This window comes from Tamandua tetradactyla, chromosome X (genome assembly GCF_023851605.1).
Source record: "Tamandua tetradactyla isolate mTamTet1 chromosome X, mTamTet1.pri, whole genome shotgun sequence".
NCBI classification, from domain to species: Eukaryota; Metazoa; Chordata; class Mammalia; order Pilosa; family Myrmecophagidae; genus Tamandua; species Tamandua tetradactyla.
The window spans coordinates 127,210,781-127,229,493 of record NC_135353.1 but is presented as its reverse complement, the minus strand read 5'-3'; the positions used below and the strand labels follow the sequence as shown (position 1 = coordinate 127,229,493).

At 37.0% G+C, this 18,713-nt stretch overlaps 1 protein-coding gene across 3 annotated transcripts in view; it reads right to left on the bottom strand.

Moving 5' to 3' along the window:
• Nucleotides 1-18,713, bottom strand: part of EFHC2 (EF-hand domain containing 2) — a 206,499-nt gene that overhangs the window by 118,655 nt on the left and 69,131 nt on the right. For all 3 annotated transcript variants that reach the window (XM_077145069.1, XM_077145067.1, XM_077145068.1), the window contains exon 3: nt 13,125-13,275. In XM_077145069.1, the coding sequence (XP_077001184.1) occupies nt 13,125-13,275 (151 nt within the window). The remainder of the gene's footprint in view (nt 1-13,124; nt 13,276-18,713) is intronic.

Below are 18,713 nucleotides of genomic sequence, written 5' to 3'. Positions count from 1 at the left end.
TTCTAATAAGCATGAATAACTTAAGGCAGCTTTGAAGCTTCATGGAATTTCCGTTCCTCTATCAATCTCTTTTCCTTCCTTCTTCGTCAATGACTTCTGTCCTCCTCTAACCAATCACTCCCACCAAGTGAGAGTTATCAGAGACTTCATATTTTTAGATAGTGCACTGGGCCATAAATGGGATCTCATCTCATCTTCCACTTCCAATCCAAAGATCCTGTTCACTTCTATGAAAATCTGGACTTGGGATCCTGAAGTATAACCAAAATGGTGGTTAGCCAATGGGGATAAATAAAAAGGCTCCCCATTTAGATAAGTGTAACAACTACATGCACCATACCAGCAAAGTTATCCAAATATTGCTGAAATCTGTTGTCAAGAATTGTTTAGGGTCTGAAATTTCATCCTACCTAAGTTAGTCTGCCATGGTTTCAGATGACACAAGATGTTTTGGTTAGAGACAAGGGGAAGTTTATTATAACAATAATGGTAACCAGAGTATCAGCATTTTTTGCATTATTCCTACTAGATGGCACAAGGGCCAGGTAACGCAGGCACACGTAGTAGATTACATTTCAATAAAGAACTCTGAGTTTAAGGAATCCAAATCTTTTATAATGGGCAATAAACACACTTGCCCTTTTCTCAGAGGGAGACATTATCATACTGGACAGTGTGCATGTCTGCCCTTTATTCTGGAGGGAGACTCTACCTCTGTCTTCCAAGATTATAAACAAACTTGCACTTTGCTCCAGAAGGAGAGATTATCTCTGTCTTTCAAGGCTGTTTTGCTATATAAACATCCTTGAAGAGATAGTCCAGAATGAACAACCATCAATGCCTCTGCTTGCAAGATGTATACAGGTGCAAGATAACCCATGGAGAATTGTTTCTCGACATCTATAAATGACTTAGTCCTGAGAATCTACTCTAATTGAGAAGAGAAAAGGAGAGAAAGGAAGCAGAACAAACTGAGGGCCTAAGGTTCAATAAAAATTTAGCTTGTGTAACTTCAATATGAAGGTATTTTAGTATAAAGAGGTAAGCCTATCTTCTTCATATTTTATATAGCACTGAGAATGGTGTCTTTTCCCAAAAACTACAAATACTTAGAAATGATTCATTCTTTAGTCATTAAGGAACATTTAATGAAATCTTCATGTGCCAGGAACTGTGTTGGACTCTGTTCCATTATTCTAATTATCATCTTTTCACTCTGTTGAGAGGAAATTAACTAAAATCATTTTCATCTTCTTTTCTTTGTAGCAATTTTTAATTACTTAGTACATTAAATCAAAATAACAAAACTATAAAATTAGAACTTCCCTGAAATATTTTTTAAATGTACTACATAAAAGATGATATAATTTTACTGCAAAAAATTATACTTCAATTAGCCTTTAATTCATGCCACTGAAAACAGTATGCAAATTATTTAATCATTCAAGATTATACATTTAGAACAAATTGCATAGTTAAACATCTATAAATGGATAGGCATTTCAGGCATTTTCAGGAACCATTACACACCTGTTTAAAAATGCTTATATTGTGGCAGTTTTTGAAATACATAAGATTTATTCACCAGCCAGGAATTTCTTCAGAAATTCGATCTATATGGTATTTTTACTTCATTATAAAAATTCAAATAAGACAATTAGTGCTGATTTCTGTTCAGTAAGACTTTGAATAGGAACCTCATATTTTCCTAGGTGGACAGAACTGGCCAACCCACTGGGTTTTTCAATCATAACCATAATCATAAACATCTCCATAGCCCTAGGATATGCTTCCATATACATTTTCTTATTCCATCTTCAGTAATCACATGAGACAAGTAATGAATGCAATGTCCAGTTTGTGGATGAAAAAAACAACTCGAGTGGTTAAGTGATGTGCCCAAGGCCACACACACCCTAATAAGTGGCAAAAAAAGATCTTGAACCCAGGTGTTAGGACTTTAACTAAATACCATAATTTCCATAGTTCCCAACAAACTGTATCTCATAGTACTGTGGCCACAGATTACTTAAGTGAAGAAAAAGAGTAAGAACCATAGGCAAAACGGGATAGAAATGAGTAGAAGAGCTACCAATCACCATGAAAAGGAGATGGAGATGGTATGGTGCAGCTGCTCTTCTAAAACAGTCTCTCTTCTTTGACAGCAAATTTCTAGAGGGATCCACTTGTCAACTACAGCAGTCTCCCCTCCAGGGTGAGCCAGCACCACTGCGTTACCTGACACCCACCTCCCCTACCAGGAACCTTCATATCTCAAATCCCTTTGCCCCTCATCCCCCTGTACCCTTTCTTTTCTTAGCTCCCACACTTCTCTCACTAGATGGTTCTCAGAAGAAGACAGGTAAGTTCTTGGTGGTAAAAAAAAAAAAAAAAAAAAAAAGTCCTGACCATCTGTTCTAGTTTGCTAGCTGCTGGAATGCAAAATACCAGAAACAGAATGGCTTTTAAAAAGGGGAATTAAATAAGTTGCTAGTTTACAGTTCTAAGGCCGAGAAAATGTCCCAATTAAAACAAGTCTATAGAAATGTCCAATCAAAAGTATCCATCCAGGGAAAGATACCTCGGTTCAAGAAGGCCGATGATGTTCAGGGTTTCTCTCTCATTCTGGAAAGGCACATGGCAGACACAGTCACAGTTTCTCTCTCAGCTGGAAGGGTACCTGGCGAGCAAGGCGTTATCTGGTAGCTTTCTCTCCTGGCTTCCTGTTTAATGAAGCGCCTCGGGGGGGTGTTTTCCTTCTTCATCTCCAAAGGTTGCTGGTTTGTGGGCTCTCTGCTTCTCATGGGTATGTCATTCTTCTCCGCTCTTTCTGAATCTCTTTCTTTCTCCAAAATGTTTCCTCTTTTATAGGACTACAGAAACTGATCAAGACCACCCAAATGGGTGGAGACATGTCGTCACCTAATCCAGCTTAACAACCACTCTTGATTAAATCACATCTCCAGGGAGATGATCTGATTACAGTTTCAAACATACAGTATTGAATAGGGATTATTCTGCCTTTATGAAATGGGATTTAGATTAAAACATGGCTTTTCTAGGGGACATACATCCTTTCAAATCAGCACACCATCCATATGATAGAAAGAACAGGCAAGTCTGACACCAAACAAGAACATTTGAGTGACAGGAAATCCAAAGTCACAATTCCACGTTAATAAGAAAACTAATGTGGGCCATTTAAAATGCACAGTTGCACATGACAGCTTTCAATAATATATTCATGAGATCTCTCAACTAAATCCTTTGGGGATTAAAATTTCTGTTTAGTTGGTATTTGTGTATTTACAGCCTTCCATAATAAATGGCAGAAACTCCACCGGCAGGAGTTTGTTTAGGAATATCAAAGAAATGGGCAGGATGCCATGTCTTTGGCATACATTGAAGATCAGCCAAGATCATCAAGGTATATAAATAAAAATAACATTACCAAATGGAAAAACAACAAAAGCACCATATCTTCCCTTCACATTTTCAGATGTTTATCTTTTTAACCGTTCCATAAAGACAATTTGGACAGATGTATGGGCATCAGGTGCCTGTTTTCAAGCTCTTCTTTATCTTCATATTTTGCATCTCTCTTCCTTTTTAAAGCCCTGCTATCTGATTATTCTACAATAAGCTTTAACTTTCTAAAATTTTCCTGTGGTTTAGATCAAAGTCACCACAAATCTATCTATGTTTAATGTGTTTTCATTTCATTCCATTGGAACTTGTCTTAGATCTTTGCTCATAACACTAAATTTAGTTTTAAGGAATTCATCTTCCAGAACTAAGACTCCAACTTCTTACCTCTATCTTAATGTTAAGCTTACTTCATTTTAGCTAACATTACAAACACAAGGTACATCCAAGTCTAGAGGCAGGTTTTTTTAGGTGTAGGTGAATGAATATACAACTGGAATTGCCACTTGACATCTGGTCTACTAAGTTTGTATCCTTAAAAAACTAAGACAGTTAATTTTTATCAGAAATAATACAGCATCTTTTCCTCCTACTGTGTTCTCTACTGTTCCCTCTTTAAAAGTGACTATTACATTTTTATTTTTATTTTCTAAGCCATCACTTTTGGAGTTTGTATTTCATAAGAATAACTCTTTTTAGATAGCCTGACACCTGCCATGCAGCAAAAGTACAAAAGTTCATGGCTCTTGAGATTTTGTTGGTTTGTCCAGAGTGATGCCCCGATGAATCCCAGAGTGATTTGATCGGTGAGTGGAAAAGTATTTGCAAAGTTCCCTTCGGGGAATGATGAGAACGGGGGAAAATTCAACTTCCCCAAGTTGAATTCTTGATATTCTCACAAGCAGTGTGGATAACCAAAGCTATAGGCTGAGCCCCCGGTCTTGGGGTTTGTTCACATGAAAGATGTTTATCTTTTTAACTGCTCCATAAAGACAATTTGGACAGATGTATGGGCATCTGTATGGACAGATGTATGGGCTGAGCCCCCAGTCTTGGGGCTTGTTCACATGAAACTTAACCCCACAAAGGATAGGTCAAACTTACTTAAAATTTAGTCCTAAGAGTCACCCCCAAGAGAACCTCTTTTGTTGCTCAGATGTGGCCTCTCTCTCCAGCCAATACAACAAGCAAATTCACCACACTCCCCCTGTCTACATGGGACATGACACCCAGGGGTGTGGACCTTCCTGGCAACGTGGGACAGAAATCCTAGAATGAGCTGAGACTCAGCATCAAAGGATTGAGAAAAACCCTAGAATGAGCTGAGATTTAGCATCAAGGGATTCAGAAAACCTTCTCGACCAAAAGGGGGAAGAGTGAAATGAGACAAAGTGTCAATGGCTGAGAGATTCCAAACAGAGTCGAGAGGTTATCCTGGAGGTTATTCTTACGCATTAAGTAGATATCACCTTGTTGTTCAAGATGTAGTGGAGAGGCTGGAGGGAACTGCCTGAAAATGTAGAGCTGTGTTCCAGTAACCATGTTTCTTGATGATGATTGAACAATGATATAGCTTTCACAATATGACTGTGTGATTGTGAAAACCTTGTGTCTGATGCTCCTTTTATCTACCTTGTCAACAGATGAGTAGAACATATGGAATAAAAATAAATAGTAGGGGGAACAAATGTTAAAATAAATTTAGTTTGAAATGCCAGTGATCAATGAAAGGGAGGAGTAAGGGGTATGGTACTTATAATCTCTTTTTTTTCCTGTTTTCGTTTTGTTTCTTTTTCTGTTGTCTTTTTATCTCTTTTTCTGAATTGATGCAAATGTTCTAAGAAATGATCATGATGATGAATATGCAACTATGTGATGACATTGTGAATTACTGATTATATATGTAGAACGGAATGATCACATGTTAAGAGTGTTTTTGTTCGTTTGTTGTTAAATTTTTTTAATTAAATAAATAAAATCTTTTAAAAGTTCATGGTTCTAATCATAATAGCAATAAATAATAATCTTACTCATCTACCCCTTATCAACTCAATAAGCACCAAAATGATAGCATCTTAGGTATTCTGTCTTCTTGCATTACAGGCTTAGTTTCCTTACAAAATTCTATCCTTACAAAATTCTATCCTCTGCTCTGCAAATACCTCCCAATTCATCACCCACCCACTTGCTCAACTCTTTATCTCATGCTGTTCCTTTCAACTTTCTCTTCCATCCTTATCAGGAGAAATCTTCAAAGTATCACTTAAATGCTTTCTGTAATGGATAATGTTTTTTCCATCACTGATTCCCCAAGTACCTGGTACTATATAATACCATATATGATTGCCTGCATTGTGTTATGAGCATGGTCTACCACTTTGCCTGCTTGTCTGCCTTCCTTCTTTCTTTCCTTCCTTCTTCAAATATTTACTGAGCAGCCACCATGCACTAAGTACCTATCTTCACAGACTAGTGACTTGCTTCAGTTCTTAAATTCTAAGCTGCTCCATTCAGTGACAGTTCCCTTCCTAATGTCCACCAACTAAGATTACCAGATTTAGCAAATTAAATACAGGATGCTCAGTTAAATTTGAATTTTGAATGAGCAATGAATACCTTTTAGTATAAGTTATGTTCCATGTAATATTTGGAACGTACAACAAAGCCATACGCATTGTTTATCTGAAATTCAAATTTACTGGGTGTCTTGTATTTTATTTGGCACTCTTATCTCCACCCTTGTTCCACTTTGTAGAGCATAGTAGTTAGATAAAGTATGTGCTCAATATATTTACGAGCTGAATGAATAAATGACTTCATTTTGTGATTAATTTTGCTTGGCCCAAGTAGATTATTTTAGAGTATACAAAAAAAATGAAGTACAAGAAATACTAACCTACTGAGGGACCAAAGCAAGTCATTAGTATAGATCAGTGTTTTTAACCAAGGATGAACTAAGAACCATCTGGAAGCCAGTTCTTGACCCCAGGCACACAGAATCAGAAACTCTTGGTGTGGGCAGGCAGTCTGATGACCATTCCCAACTGAGCACAACTGGTAAAGACCATACTAGAATAGCATGGCACACTTCTAATCATTATCTTTTCTTTAGTATAGATTAGTTTGGACTTGGTAGCATTTGACCGACAACTATTATGTTAGACAATTAGAAGTAAAACTTCTGTAATTAATCTCTGACATTCTTGGCTTGGTGTAACACTGTTTTAACTGCATCCTAGCAGAACAGAAATAAATTCTATAAATATAACACATCTAAGCAAAAACACAGTGATGTCCTGAGAAGAAATGTAAGTAAGTCTTGAAGTGTGACAATGACTTACTCAATTTATAATGCACACAAATCTCTCTGCCAACAAAGATTCTTGAATATTCTCCAGGATAGGCCACATGTTGGGTCGCAAAACAAGTCTCAATAAATTTAAAAACATTGAAATTCTACAAAGAACTTTCTGTTACCATAATGGAATGAAGCTGGAAATCAGTAACAGGTGGAGAAAGTAAAATTCACAAACATATGGAAGTAAAACAACATACTTTTAAACAATCAGTGGGTCAAAAAAGAAATTTCAAAGGAAATCAGTAAATATCTTTCTTGAGACAAATGAAAACGAGAATACAACATATCAAGACTTATGGGATGCAGTAAAGGTACTGTTCAAGGGAAATTTATAGTCCTAAATCTTTACATTTAAAAAGAAGAAAGAGCTATAATCAAAGACTTACAACTAAAGAAATTTACAGACCAATTACTCTAATGAACTTAGATACTAAAATCATCAACAAAATACTTACAAATAGAATCCAACAACACATTTAATGAATTATACACCATGAACAACTGGGTTTTATCACAGGTACGCAAGGGTGGTTCAACACAAGAAAATCAATTTATGTAATACATGTAATACACCACATTAACAAATTGTAGGGGGAAAACCACATGATCATCTTGATTGATAAAGAAAAAGCATTTGACAAAATCTAGGTATCAACTTGGCCAGGTGATGGTGCCCAGTTGTCTGGTCAGGCAAGCACTGGCCTAACCATTACTGCAAGGATATTTCATGGCTGGCTGATAAACCAGAAAGCTAGTTTATTGAATCATTAGTCAGTTGATTGCAGCTGTGGTTGATTGCGTCTACTATCAAGTAAGAGCACAACCCTACAGACAAGATAATCAAATCAGTTGGATTTGCATCGATCAGTTGAAGACTTTTAATGGGGAAAGAGGGAATTTCACTTTTTCTTCAACCAGCAAGTCTCTCCTATGGAGTTCATCAAGACAAGTACAGTGAAAGATTAACTATAGTTAACAGTAATATTTTAATATTCTTTCATCAGTTGTAACAAAAGAACCACACCAATGCTAAATGTCAATAATAAGAGAGTATAAGGTGTATGGGTTTTCTTTTTGGAGTAATGAAACGTTCTAAAATTGATTGTGGTGATGAATGCACAGCTGTGAATATACACGAGCCATGGATGGATTTATGGTGTGAATTTATCTCAATAAAATTGCTTTCAAACAAACAAAAAGCCCTATGAAAATAACAGGAATACCATCAGTGCCCAGCTCTGAAACTTTACCCCTGGTCTCTTCCCAAGCCCACAGTGCATGAAAAGGAGGCCCAGTCCACTCAATACACAAGTAAAGGAAACACTACCTACTTTGTCCCACCAAGTTAGCCATTGGCTCAAAAAGCTGGTTTTCTTTTGCCCAATCACATAACTTAGGAAAACTTAAAGAAGGCGTTTAAATGGCTTTTCGAAGTATTCACTGTCCAGACAGACCTTCCTTACCAAGAATTATCATATTAAGTATTTCAAGATAGACTGGTTTCTCTCTAAACAAAGCTTGATGACAGAGTGGTTATTTGTGTTTGGTTTATACCAGATTTGCTACAACCCTTCAGGTTTCTCTGCTCTGCTGACAATTTCAATCTCATTAAACGTCATGATTAGTGTGCATTCTGTACATATCCCTTGTGCTGTTTTTCCACTCAGGGGAATGTCCTGATCAGAGTGAGTTAATCAGAAATTCCAAAATCTTCAAAAGAGACTCTAGAATTGTCTTTTACTCTGTCCTCCCCTCCCCCGTCTTTACTCTGCCCTCCCATCCCCCATCTTCATAAATAGCATTCCTTACTACTTGCACAAAAATTATTTTCAAATAAATCACTATAACAATCCTCAATTTGCCTTTGGAATCTGCCTATGTGAGATTTGAAATCAAGAGACTGAGAGAATTGAAATACTTAAAAGTCTTTCCAAGAGCCTCACATAGGTTACAATTAATAAATCTTCCTGGATAGTTAAATAAAACTAAGACTCACTGGGTAGGGGATAGTGAGCTAGCTACAGGAATATGCACTTTCACTAAAAAACTAACAATAAATAATAAGTCATATATGTATATATAAATAAAGAGTCCAAATCACTAATGAAGGTTCAAGATGTCTTGTGACCTTTGTCATATTAGTTGTATAAATTTGGTGTCATGGTGGGGAAAGTAATTAAAAAATAGGCAAAGCTTAGTAGAGAATGTATCAGAGCCAGATTTTTAAATGAAAGATTATAAGAAAATATTTCCTTGCTGAAAGGATAGTAGCACTCAGGTAATCAAATACAAATAAATAAAACATGTTCACAGAATTTAAAATTGGAGATTTTCTTTTTCTTCTCTTGAATCATTCTTCAAACATTTTCTAATGCATGTTTGCCAATCTTTAAAAATTGCCTTATATATGTTAAAGAGGACCCACAGCCTAAAGATCACTTGTCTCTTTACAAAATAAGACATCACATTTCTAACCTTAAAGTTTGTGAAAATCTTTTTTTAAATGTTAAGGCATTTTTATATTTTTTACACGGTTTACCTTTAAGCTATGAGTTCTCCAACTAAAATCATAAGGAACTGAAAGTGTAAGAAGTTTGAACCTAAGTAAAGGGTTGAGAACACAACAATGGGGACAGCTCATATTGCCTCCTCAAACCAATTGTCATCTTTCTGCTCCACTAGTAAAAGCCAAGTAGAGACCCTAAATAGGAGCATCTTCCTCTTTCTACCCCCCTAACAGTAACTCTCCTCCATCATGGTGGAATCATCTGGTTCTGTTCATGATCTGGGCACCTGTGATAGTCATTCTCAATCCACACCTCTAGTCTTGACTTTTTCTCTGAAAATATATCTCAAGTTTCTACCTGCCTATGGATGTCACCATACAGATGTTCCAACATACCTTCAAAAGCCTCACGTGCCAAAACAAACTCACCAGAATACCAAGCCCAATTCTGCTCCTTGTCCCATGTTCCTGAGGCTTCTTAATGCCTCACCATCATCATCCTCTCAACCAGAGAGGGCCCTCTGAGACAACAGGTTCAGATTCAGGTGAAGAAAATGACCACTTTAAGCCTCAGTTTCCTTTACTGTCAAAGCTGACAGTATCTACCATAATTGGTTGTTGTGGGATTAAATGAAATGATAATGCAAGCACTTCATCATTAAATAGTCTCTTTCTTCACTCTATATTTAAATGCTGGTCAAGTCTTATCAAATCTACCAACCAAGTGTCTCTGAGATCCTTCCCTTGTATTTACCATCACTCCCTGGTTTGGGCACTCAGCATTTCCACCCTGAACAACTGCAAAACTCTTGGACTTGTCATCTTTCTCCCTTTCCTCTTCAACATGCTGGTTTATAAGCTCCATGAAATAGGGGCATTGTGGGTTTTATTTTTTGCCCATTTCCACTGATCCCAGCACAGTGCCTGGCACAGAAGAGGTACTCAAAACATGCCTTGACAAGACTGACCAGCTCCAAATTCACCATCTCAGGCAACAATGAAACTTTGCTCTAGGAAAAACATCTCATGAACATCAAAAGAAGTGCTCTGCACACTAACTCATCACAACCACATTTTCAGAGGCTCATGATACAATAATTCCTCCGTTTCTTTCCTCCTAGAACCCATTATGGTATGTGGTATATCATTATAGAGGCATATGATTGGGCTCAGATAAATGGCTAGTAAGTAAAAAGTTTGCTTGACATAAGTAGAAACCGTAAGATGTGTTAAATAATGGTAAGAAGGTAACAAGTAGAGTACGTGTGTGTTAAACATAGAAAGAAAGGGATGGAAGGGCCAAGAGATACCTAATATTTAATGGGTATTAAATATATATGAGTCATCTGGATACTAAATATCCATGATACACTAAATACACTAGAACCACTCATTATTTATGAGGCTTTAATGCAGCCACTCATTCCTCAGTGACACCCATTCTCACCCCATGTGTCCTCTGACCAAGAAACACAAACAAAACCTATGGCTGTTTAGCAGGCTTACTGGCAAGCTACAGCTGCAGCCAAGCACACTTGTCCTTGCATGTCTCTGATAGAGTAAGTGTGTGCCCTTGATTCCAGGGCACCTTTTGTCTATGGTCCTCCTTGCTTGAAACTCAAGCCTGATCTCATAACCACACCACCGGTAGGGAAAGCTAACGCAACAGAGGAAGAGCCAGTACTTACGAGCATAAGCACGTAACAGCATGATTCAGATAGTGCTGTTCTGCCCACTTGTTTCCTGTCCCAAGTAAGTGAACCTACCCCATCTTTTCCCCTTGCTTCTCACTGTGTGTTTTCAATTGTCGTAATGCATCATTTGACTTCAGCATTGTAACTTGGTCCATGAGCCTTTTTGTTCTGTGGCCTCTGGGAAAGACTACATGCTACTTGGAAATCACCAACGTTTCAAGGTAATTCCCACACAACATTCTGGCTACCATGTAGAGAACAGATAGTAGGAGGATCAAGAATGGAAGCAGAGAGAGCAGTTAGATGGCTATCCCATTCTTCCAGCCAAGAGATGAGGGCAGCTTGGGTTAGGCTGGCCACAAAGGGGATGGAGAGCCATGGCCAGCTTCAAGATATGTTTTGCCAGGGGAATGAAGGACAGGGTTATGCATGTGAGCAAATGGAAAAAGTAGGAGTGGAGATGGTAGTCAGAACAGGCGCTTTCAGAGACTGAAATGTAGGATGTGGTAATACTCCAAAAGAAAGAGACAACAATCCATCCCAGAATCATGGCTCCTCAGGGATCAAAGAGCCCTGAAGGTCATCTACACCAACCACCAAACATGTGACTCCCTTCCTACACCCCTACCAAGTTGTCAGTGAAAAACAATCCCTGCTCCATTCCCGGTGTCATCCAACTACATTAATGACCAAGCAGATATGAGATCTCCTCCTCCTACATCCCTACTCCATCCCTTACTCCCATCCAGAGCAATCCACTACAACTTCTGGAAGCTCTCTGCCAGAAAGTTATTCCACTTACTGACCTGAATTCTGCCCTTAGTCCCTGTTTTTGAAGCTACAGAAAATAAGGTCACCTGTCCTCCAAGTGACAACCCTTTAGATTCCTAAAGACATTTATCAGGCACACCTGAATCCTCCCCTTAAAGACAATTATCCTTTTTCACTATTCTGTCTTAAACACATGATAAATTTTCAGTTCCTTTACCAACATGTTTACTTTTCCCTGAGGGTATCTGGAATTCAGCATCATACCCAAGGGAACAACCCACAACATGAACAGAACAAATCATTCACCTCCCTTGATCTCTGCCATACCACTAATAAGGCAGCCTAGGACCACATCAATTTTTCTGGTGGCCACATCAGAGTTAACTCTTGTCTAGGGCAGAAGTGGAGTAGAGATAAACGTGACTGGCATGCTTGGGATAAAGGAGCCATAGTCCTTTGTTGACGTGCCATTGGGGTCTGCAGCTAAGAGATATGATGAGTAGAGGGAGGTTTAAGCAAATGACAGAGAATTCAAGCAGGAAAAGCAAAACGTCAGTCTCAAAGTAGCAGCAGAGAACATCTTTTTGTACTTCCGGAGGGTGCTCTGTGAAGCAGGAATTGCAATCACAGCAAAGAAACCTAAAGGTTGGAAGGAAAATGTCAAAGACACAGGAGAGTTTGTTCACACTAGAGCAACACCTGACGGGATACAAGTGTGCCACAGAGGAGTGAGAGGGATGCCCAGTGTTGAGACGAGGGAGACAGAAAGCTGATTAAGTCACCATCAATAACCACAACCTAGCTGCATGTTTCTATTCATCATTGTCAACAAGTTAGATACCTAAGCAGTATGATGGTGGGGCAGATTGAATTATGCACCCCAATTTAAACCTGTTCTTAATTTCAATCTGCAATCTTGTGGGTGTGAACCTACTGTAAATAGGATCTCTTGAAGAAGTTATTTTTAATTAAGATGTGGCCCAACAGAATGAAACTGGGTCTTAATCTGGATGCCTGGAGGTTTTGTAAAGAGAAGTCCACAGGGAGAAGCAAGAAGTCAACAAGAACCAGGAAAAGAAAGGAGAGGACATTGCCATGTGACATGAAGCAAGGATTCACACCAAGGAATCCCAAGGACTTGGCAAGTCAACACCAAAACACTACTGACTGCAGGAAGAAGCAAACCTTCTAGCCTCCAAAACTATGAGCCAATAAATGCTTGTTGCTTAAGCCAACCCATTGTGTGGTATTTGTCATAGCAGCAAGGCAAGCTAACACATGTGGAGTTTTTTTAAAAGCCAAATACAATAGAGTACATAAAAGCAGGAATTTAAAGTGAAGGGACCATGACATTGCTTTAAATAGATACCTTGAGGCAGTCCGCTATTTCTCATCTCTGGTTCATTTACTTGAATTGTGTCATCTTCAAGGTAGAAATAGATTTTATAGTATCTTATTCTATACTTTTCTTGATTTTTATCAGGCACTTCATCTTCCAAATAAGCATCAAAAGATAATACCTGTTGGAATCATAATTAGAAACTAAGAAATGAAAAAGATTCACCAAACATAAAAATCAGTAAAGTTACAAGTTTACATTATTAATGTAAAGAAAACAATTGAGTGGATTTTTGCAAGAAAGCATTCTACACATCAAGCTATGACTATGGATATATAATCTAGGTTACAGTATTCAATGATTATTTTACACTTTTATCACCATCTGGTTAGAATGAGGAAATGATATTCAAGCAATAAATCTATCATTTAGTTCTACCATAAATTGAAATAGTGTCTGTCATTGGAATTTCACAGTGTGATTTTATATGTACATATTGTAGAGACAAAATGTTCTTTCTCACAAGATGAATATAAGTTTTGTCATTTTTTTCCCATTAAAAATAACACAAAGCTACCTTGGTTCTGGGATAAAATTATCCTGACTTCTGGTCCTGCTGATTGCTTGCATTGAGGCAAATCAACGAGGCAGATCTGAAATTCTTCCAATATACAGGAGATCCTGCCTTATACTTCTTCAGGAACCTCAAAGAGCCTAGCTCAATGCTAGACTCAGTCTCATCTTACATTGGGGATGGCTCGGGGGAGGAAGAGAGGACGATCAATAGGACGATCTGCTCACTCACAGAGGATGACATGGGAATTGAGGACAACTGAGTGAACAATAGATTCGGGTTACCATTTCTTTCAAGCTTGACCTGGGGCACAAGTTCCTTGAGAGATCTATTTTAATATTCCCTTTGCCTCTCACTTTTGATCAATTGTTATAACTGAAGTTGCAAAAGTTAATTGTGCATATAATGGGGGTTATTCAACATGGACAACATGATATTTATGAGTGAATCTGTTAGAGATCATCTACCCTCTAGAGGTGGTCAGTTACTCTAATTAGGCATATACACTCCAGGAGTGTTCAACAAATTTCTAACAAAACCTCAGAGGTGGCTAGCAAGAAATGCCTCAGTAGTTTTATCTTTGATCAACACAAGAAGCACTGTTAATTATCACTAGATGTTAGAAATGAGTTTGTTACCTTCTCGACTGAAAGGGGGAAGAGAGAAATGAGACAAAATAAAGTGTCAGTGGCTGAGAGATTTCAAACAGATTAGAGAGGTTATCTGGAAGGTTATTTTTACGCATTATATAGATATCTCCTTTTTAGTTTAAGGTATATTAGAGAGGCTAGAGAGAAGTGCCTGAAACTGGAGAGCTGTGTTCCAGTAGCCATAGTTCTTGAAGATGATTATATAATGATATAGCTTTCACAATGTGACAGTGTGATTGTGAAAATCTTGTGTCTGTGGCTCCTTTTATCTACGGTATGGACAGATGAGTAAAACATATGGATTAAAAATAAATAAATAATAGGGGGAACAAATATTAAATAAATTGAGTAGAATGAAATACTAGTGATCAATGAAAAGGAGTGGTAATAGGTATAGGAAAAAAATAAGGGGAACAAGGGTTAAAATATATTGGGTAGATGGAAATATTAGTGGTCAATGAAAGGGAGGGGTGGGGAGTGTGATATGTATGAGTTTTTTTCTTTTTTTCTTTTTCTGAAATGATGCAAATGTTCTAAGAAATGATCATGGTAATGAATGTACAACTATGTACAACATAGATATAGATGAAGATATGGAATGCTCATATGTTAAGAACGTTTGTGTTTGCATGTTGTTATTTTTTGTCAATAAAAAAAATCAGTTTGTTAATGAAATGGTTATATTCCAGATGCATGGATCAGTTAAAATACTGACCAGGCACTGTCCTTACACGAACAGGCTATAAGAATTTGGTGAGCTGAAGGATCTATATCCCTCAAAATGGAACCTCAGGCTTAATTCCAAATGGTTCTATGTCCAGCTGCTTTCTTGGGGTAATTCCTCTGGCCTGATTCCAGTTAGCTAAACCTCACTGCTAAAATGTCACATTTGTTTAGAGTGAACATTTCATGGAAAATGCTGGTGCACACTGAATTGCATACCTTAAAGTAGTGAATTTTATGTTGTGTGGAATATGCACCAATAAAAATAAATAAATAAATGGGGAAATGGGGGTAATACTGTCAGAACACCTAAAAGTACAGAGAGCTGAGACACTGTCAAGCTTTCAGTACAGGTAGTATTCAATCTGAGAATTTTTTCTTTCTTTAAAAATGGTAGGGAAGTGTAAAGAGACTATTCACAGCTGTCACCCATCTCAAACGCTACAGATATAAATCTGTGAATGACCAGACTGGCATAGGTCAGTTGACAACAACTGTCATATATGTAATCAAGAAATATTTATCAATTAAGTGAAATGTTAAAAGAGGAGAAGCGTGTATACAACTGTACTGGTTTGAAGCTGTTATGTACTCCAGAAAATGCCAAGTTCTTTTAATTCATTCCTGTGGGTAAAGACCTATTGTTGTTTAGGTTTTCAATTGAGATGTGACCCACCCCATTCAAGGTGGGTCTTAATCCTTTACTGGAGTGCTTTATGAGGATAAAAAGACAGAGCTCATAGAGAGGAACAACCAGAGATGTTTATAGAGAGCTCAGGGACAAAAAAGGACCAGCAGGATGTGGCCATGTGCCATAGGAACCCTGGATGCCAGCAGCCTTTCTTCCGAGAAGTTATATTTCTCTTGATGTCTTAATTGGGACATTTCCATGACCTTAGAACAGTAAATCTGTAAACTAATAAATCCCCACCGTAAAAGCCAACCCATTTCTGGTATACTGCATCTTGGCAGCTTCAGCAAACAGAAAGTATAACTTACACTTAAGGGTTTAGAAAATAAATCACAGATAAATAGATGATAGAGTGATAGATAGATAGGTAGAATAACACAGTAAATGTGGGAAAATATTGAAAGTTGGTTGACCTGGGTATCTGGGTGGGGGTGTACAGGAGTTCTCTGTATGAGTTTTGTATTATTTCCTCAACTGTCCTGTTAAGTTCAACATTAGCTCAAAATGAGAAGTTAAAAAAAGAAAATAAAGAGAGCGCGAGAAGAAATGTCCCTGAACGAATGTAAATAAAGAAAAAAGAAAAGGCATCAATTTTCAGCAGGGTTCCAATTATTTCTAGACGCAAGATAGACTGATATTTTGTATCCTGATCCACTAGGAACAAAGGGCTGCCTAACTCCAGCGCGAAAGATATACAGCAAGTCAGAGAATGGTAGAGATGGAAAGATAGAAAAGGAAGAGTGAGAGAAAATTGTAAAATGTGATAAAGTAGAATGCAAGGGAAGAGACACCAAAGAGTTTAAAGGTGATTTCACATAGATAAAAAACATAATTGCAATGGAACGTGATGTATCAGAAAATCCACAGAAAAAGACCTAACATAAAGAATGTTAGAAATAAAAATTTATAGAAGCCAGATTATTATACAAGGGGTTATGATTTATGATAACTCAAACAGACACTAGATAAATAAGATTCTAGAGAATGTAACTGGCTGTAATTTTCCGGAAAACTGAATGTAAATGTCTTTTGGTAAAGCATGTACTCTCCCGTTCCCCACAGGCCTCAGCAGGCCCTACTGTGTTTGGGAGATGACCTGCTTGATTCCTGAGCCACTTGGATTTTTGATCCTAGTTTAAGGGCTTAAAATTTGAAGTCAATTAGTTTTAAATAATAGATGCATGATATTTCCTCATTATAAAGGAAAAAATTATTTTTAATTTTAATTTTTGTATACTGAACACAAAATTTCCCACTTTAACAACTTTCAAGTGCACAAGTCAGGAGTATTAATTATATTCGCAACGTTGTACTGCCATCACCACCATTAACTACCAAAACTTTCTCACTGCCCCAAACAGAAACTTTATACCTATTAAGAATTTTTTAAATGTTGACATTCCTGAAATCAGGATCTTCTCACAAGCCACAGAAACTGGAAGCGGTCAGCAGTGTGTTTTGATAGGCCAGTAACATGATGCAAGGTGCAAATTTAGCCTAATGGGGAAGGAGTTAATCTTATTTTCCTGTCAATTGAATCATTTGCTTTGTACTGCATAACCCCAAACAGCTGCATTTTAACATAACTTTGTATCCCTAATTTTCACTTGAAATGTTTTCAAAATGATTATGGTCTAAAGTAGCACTGACACAAAAGTAATTGTAAGTATAAGGTTGTCTGTTGCAAGTCAGACAATGCAAATGTAAGGCAAAGGCAAAAGCAAAAGCCAAATCTCTCAGAATACATCACAGAATTTTTAAAGATGGGGAGACTGGTGTGACCAATGCATGAGTCATGAACACTATTACTCAGGAACCAAACATCTAAGTGTCAAAAACTTAAAGCTGTTCGAAAATGTTTTGGTGCTAGACAGGGATGGTGGTTGCACAACACTGTGAATAAATTAAATGCCACTGAGCGGTTCACTTTGAAATGGTGAATTTCACCTCAATTAAAAAAAGATAAAAACTTACAGCTGCATTTCAAGAAAAACAGTTTAACTCCAGAAGTGCACAATCCCATTGTTTTCAGTTTAATTAAGTAGGAAAGAGAGATGAAACATCAATAATCTTCAATAAGGCTCAACATGTTATAAAGAGGTCAATATCAAAAGCCTAAGTTAAAAATGTTTAGATTCTATCATATACAAAAGGCTCAGATTTAAATTGTGAGATACTAAAGAAGAAGGTATATAATGGTAAGGATAGATACACGCAATTATAGATTAGTTAGTAGACAGTAAAAATGTAGGTACATTTAATGTAGTGTTGTTTATTCTTCTTGAAAAGGTTGTTATTAAATCAACGATTCCTTTGCATGATTAATGATGTCTTAGAATCAAAGAAACAATCCAAAACAAATTTTGTTTCACATGTAGAGGTTGGCTCCTTTATACATGACAATGGTATATTTATAGAAATTGATCTCATGCTTAAAGAAATTCTAATAAATTAAAAAAACAGAAATTATACAAGTTATGCTGATCACAAAATAATAAAACCAGCAATTTATAATGCAAGTTTAAAAAAACACTGTCATCCTTATTAATTACTGTGCCAAATATAAACTTAAAAATACAAAAAAATAATACCAAAAAAGATAAATGCACAGATAGATGAATTTGAAAAGAGAAATACTGGAATAAAGAAATCAAGAGCTTTTAAAATAAATAACATAGATAAGATTCTTGCAAAGCTAATAAAGAAAGCATAAATTAAATTAAATTAAGAGTGAGAGTGCATGACAGAGATGTAGTAAGAGAATGCTAACAGTACAAACCTATAGGATGCAGGCAAATTTGTAATTAAGGGTAAGTAAATGGATTCAGATTATTTCATGAGAGAATTTAGAGTTTGGGGGCAGGGGGAGGGGAGGACAAAAGTGCTGACAGCAATTCTCAACCTAGGTCGTACATAAGGAATATATATAGCAAGGCCAGATCCAGCCCTAAATAAATTAAATCAAAATTTCAAATGGGTGG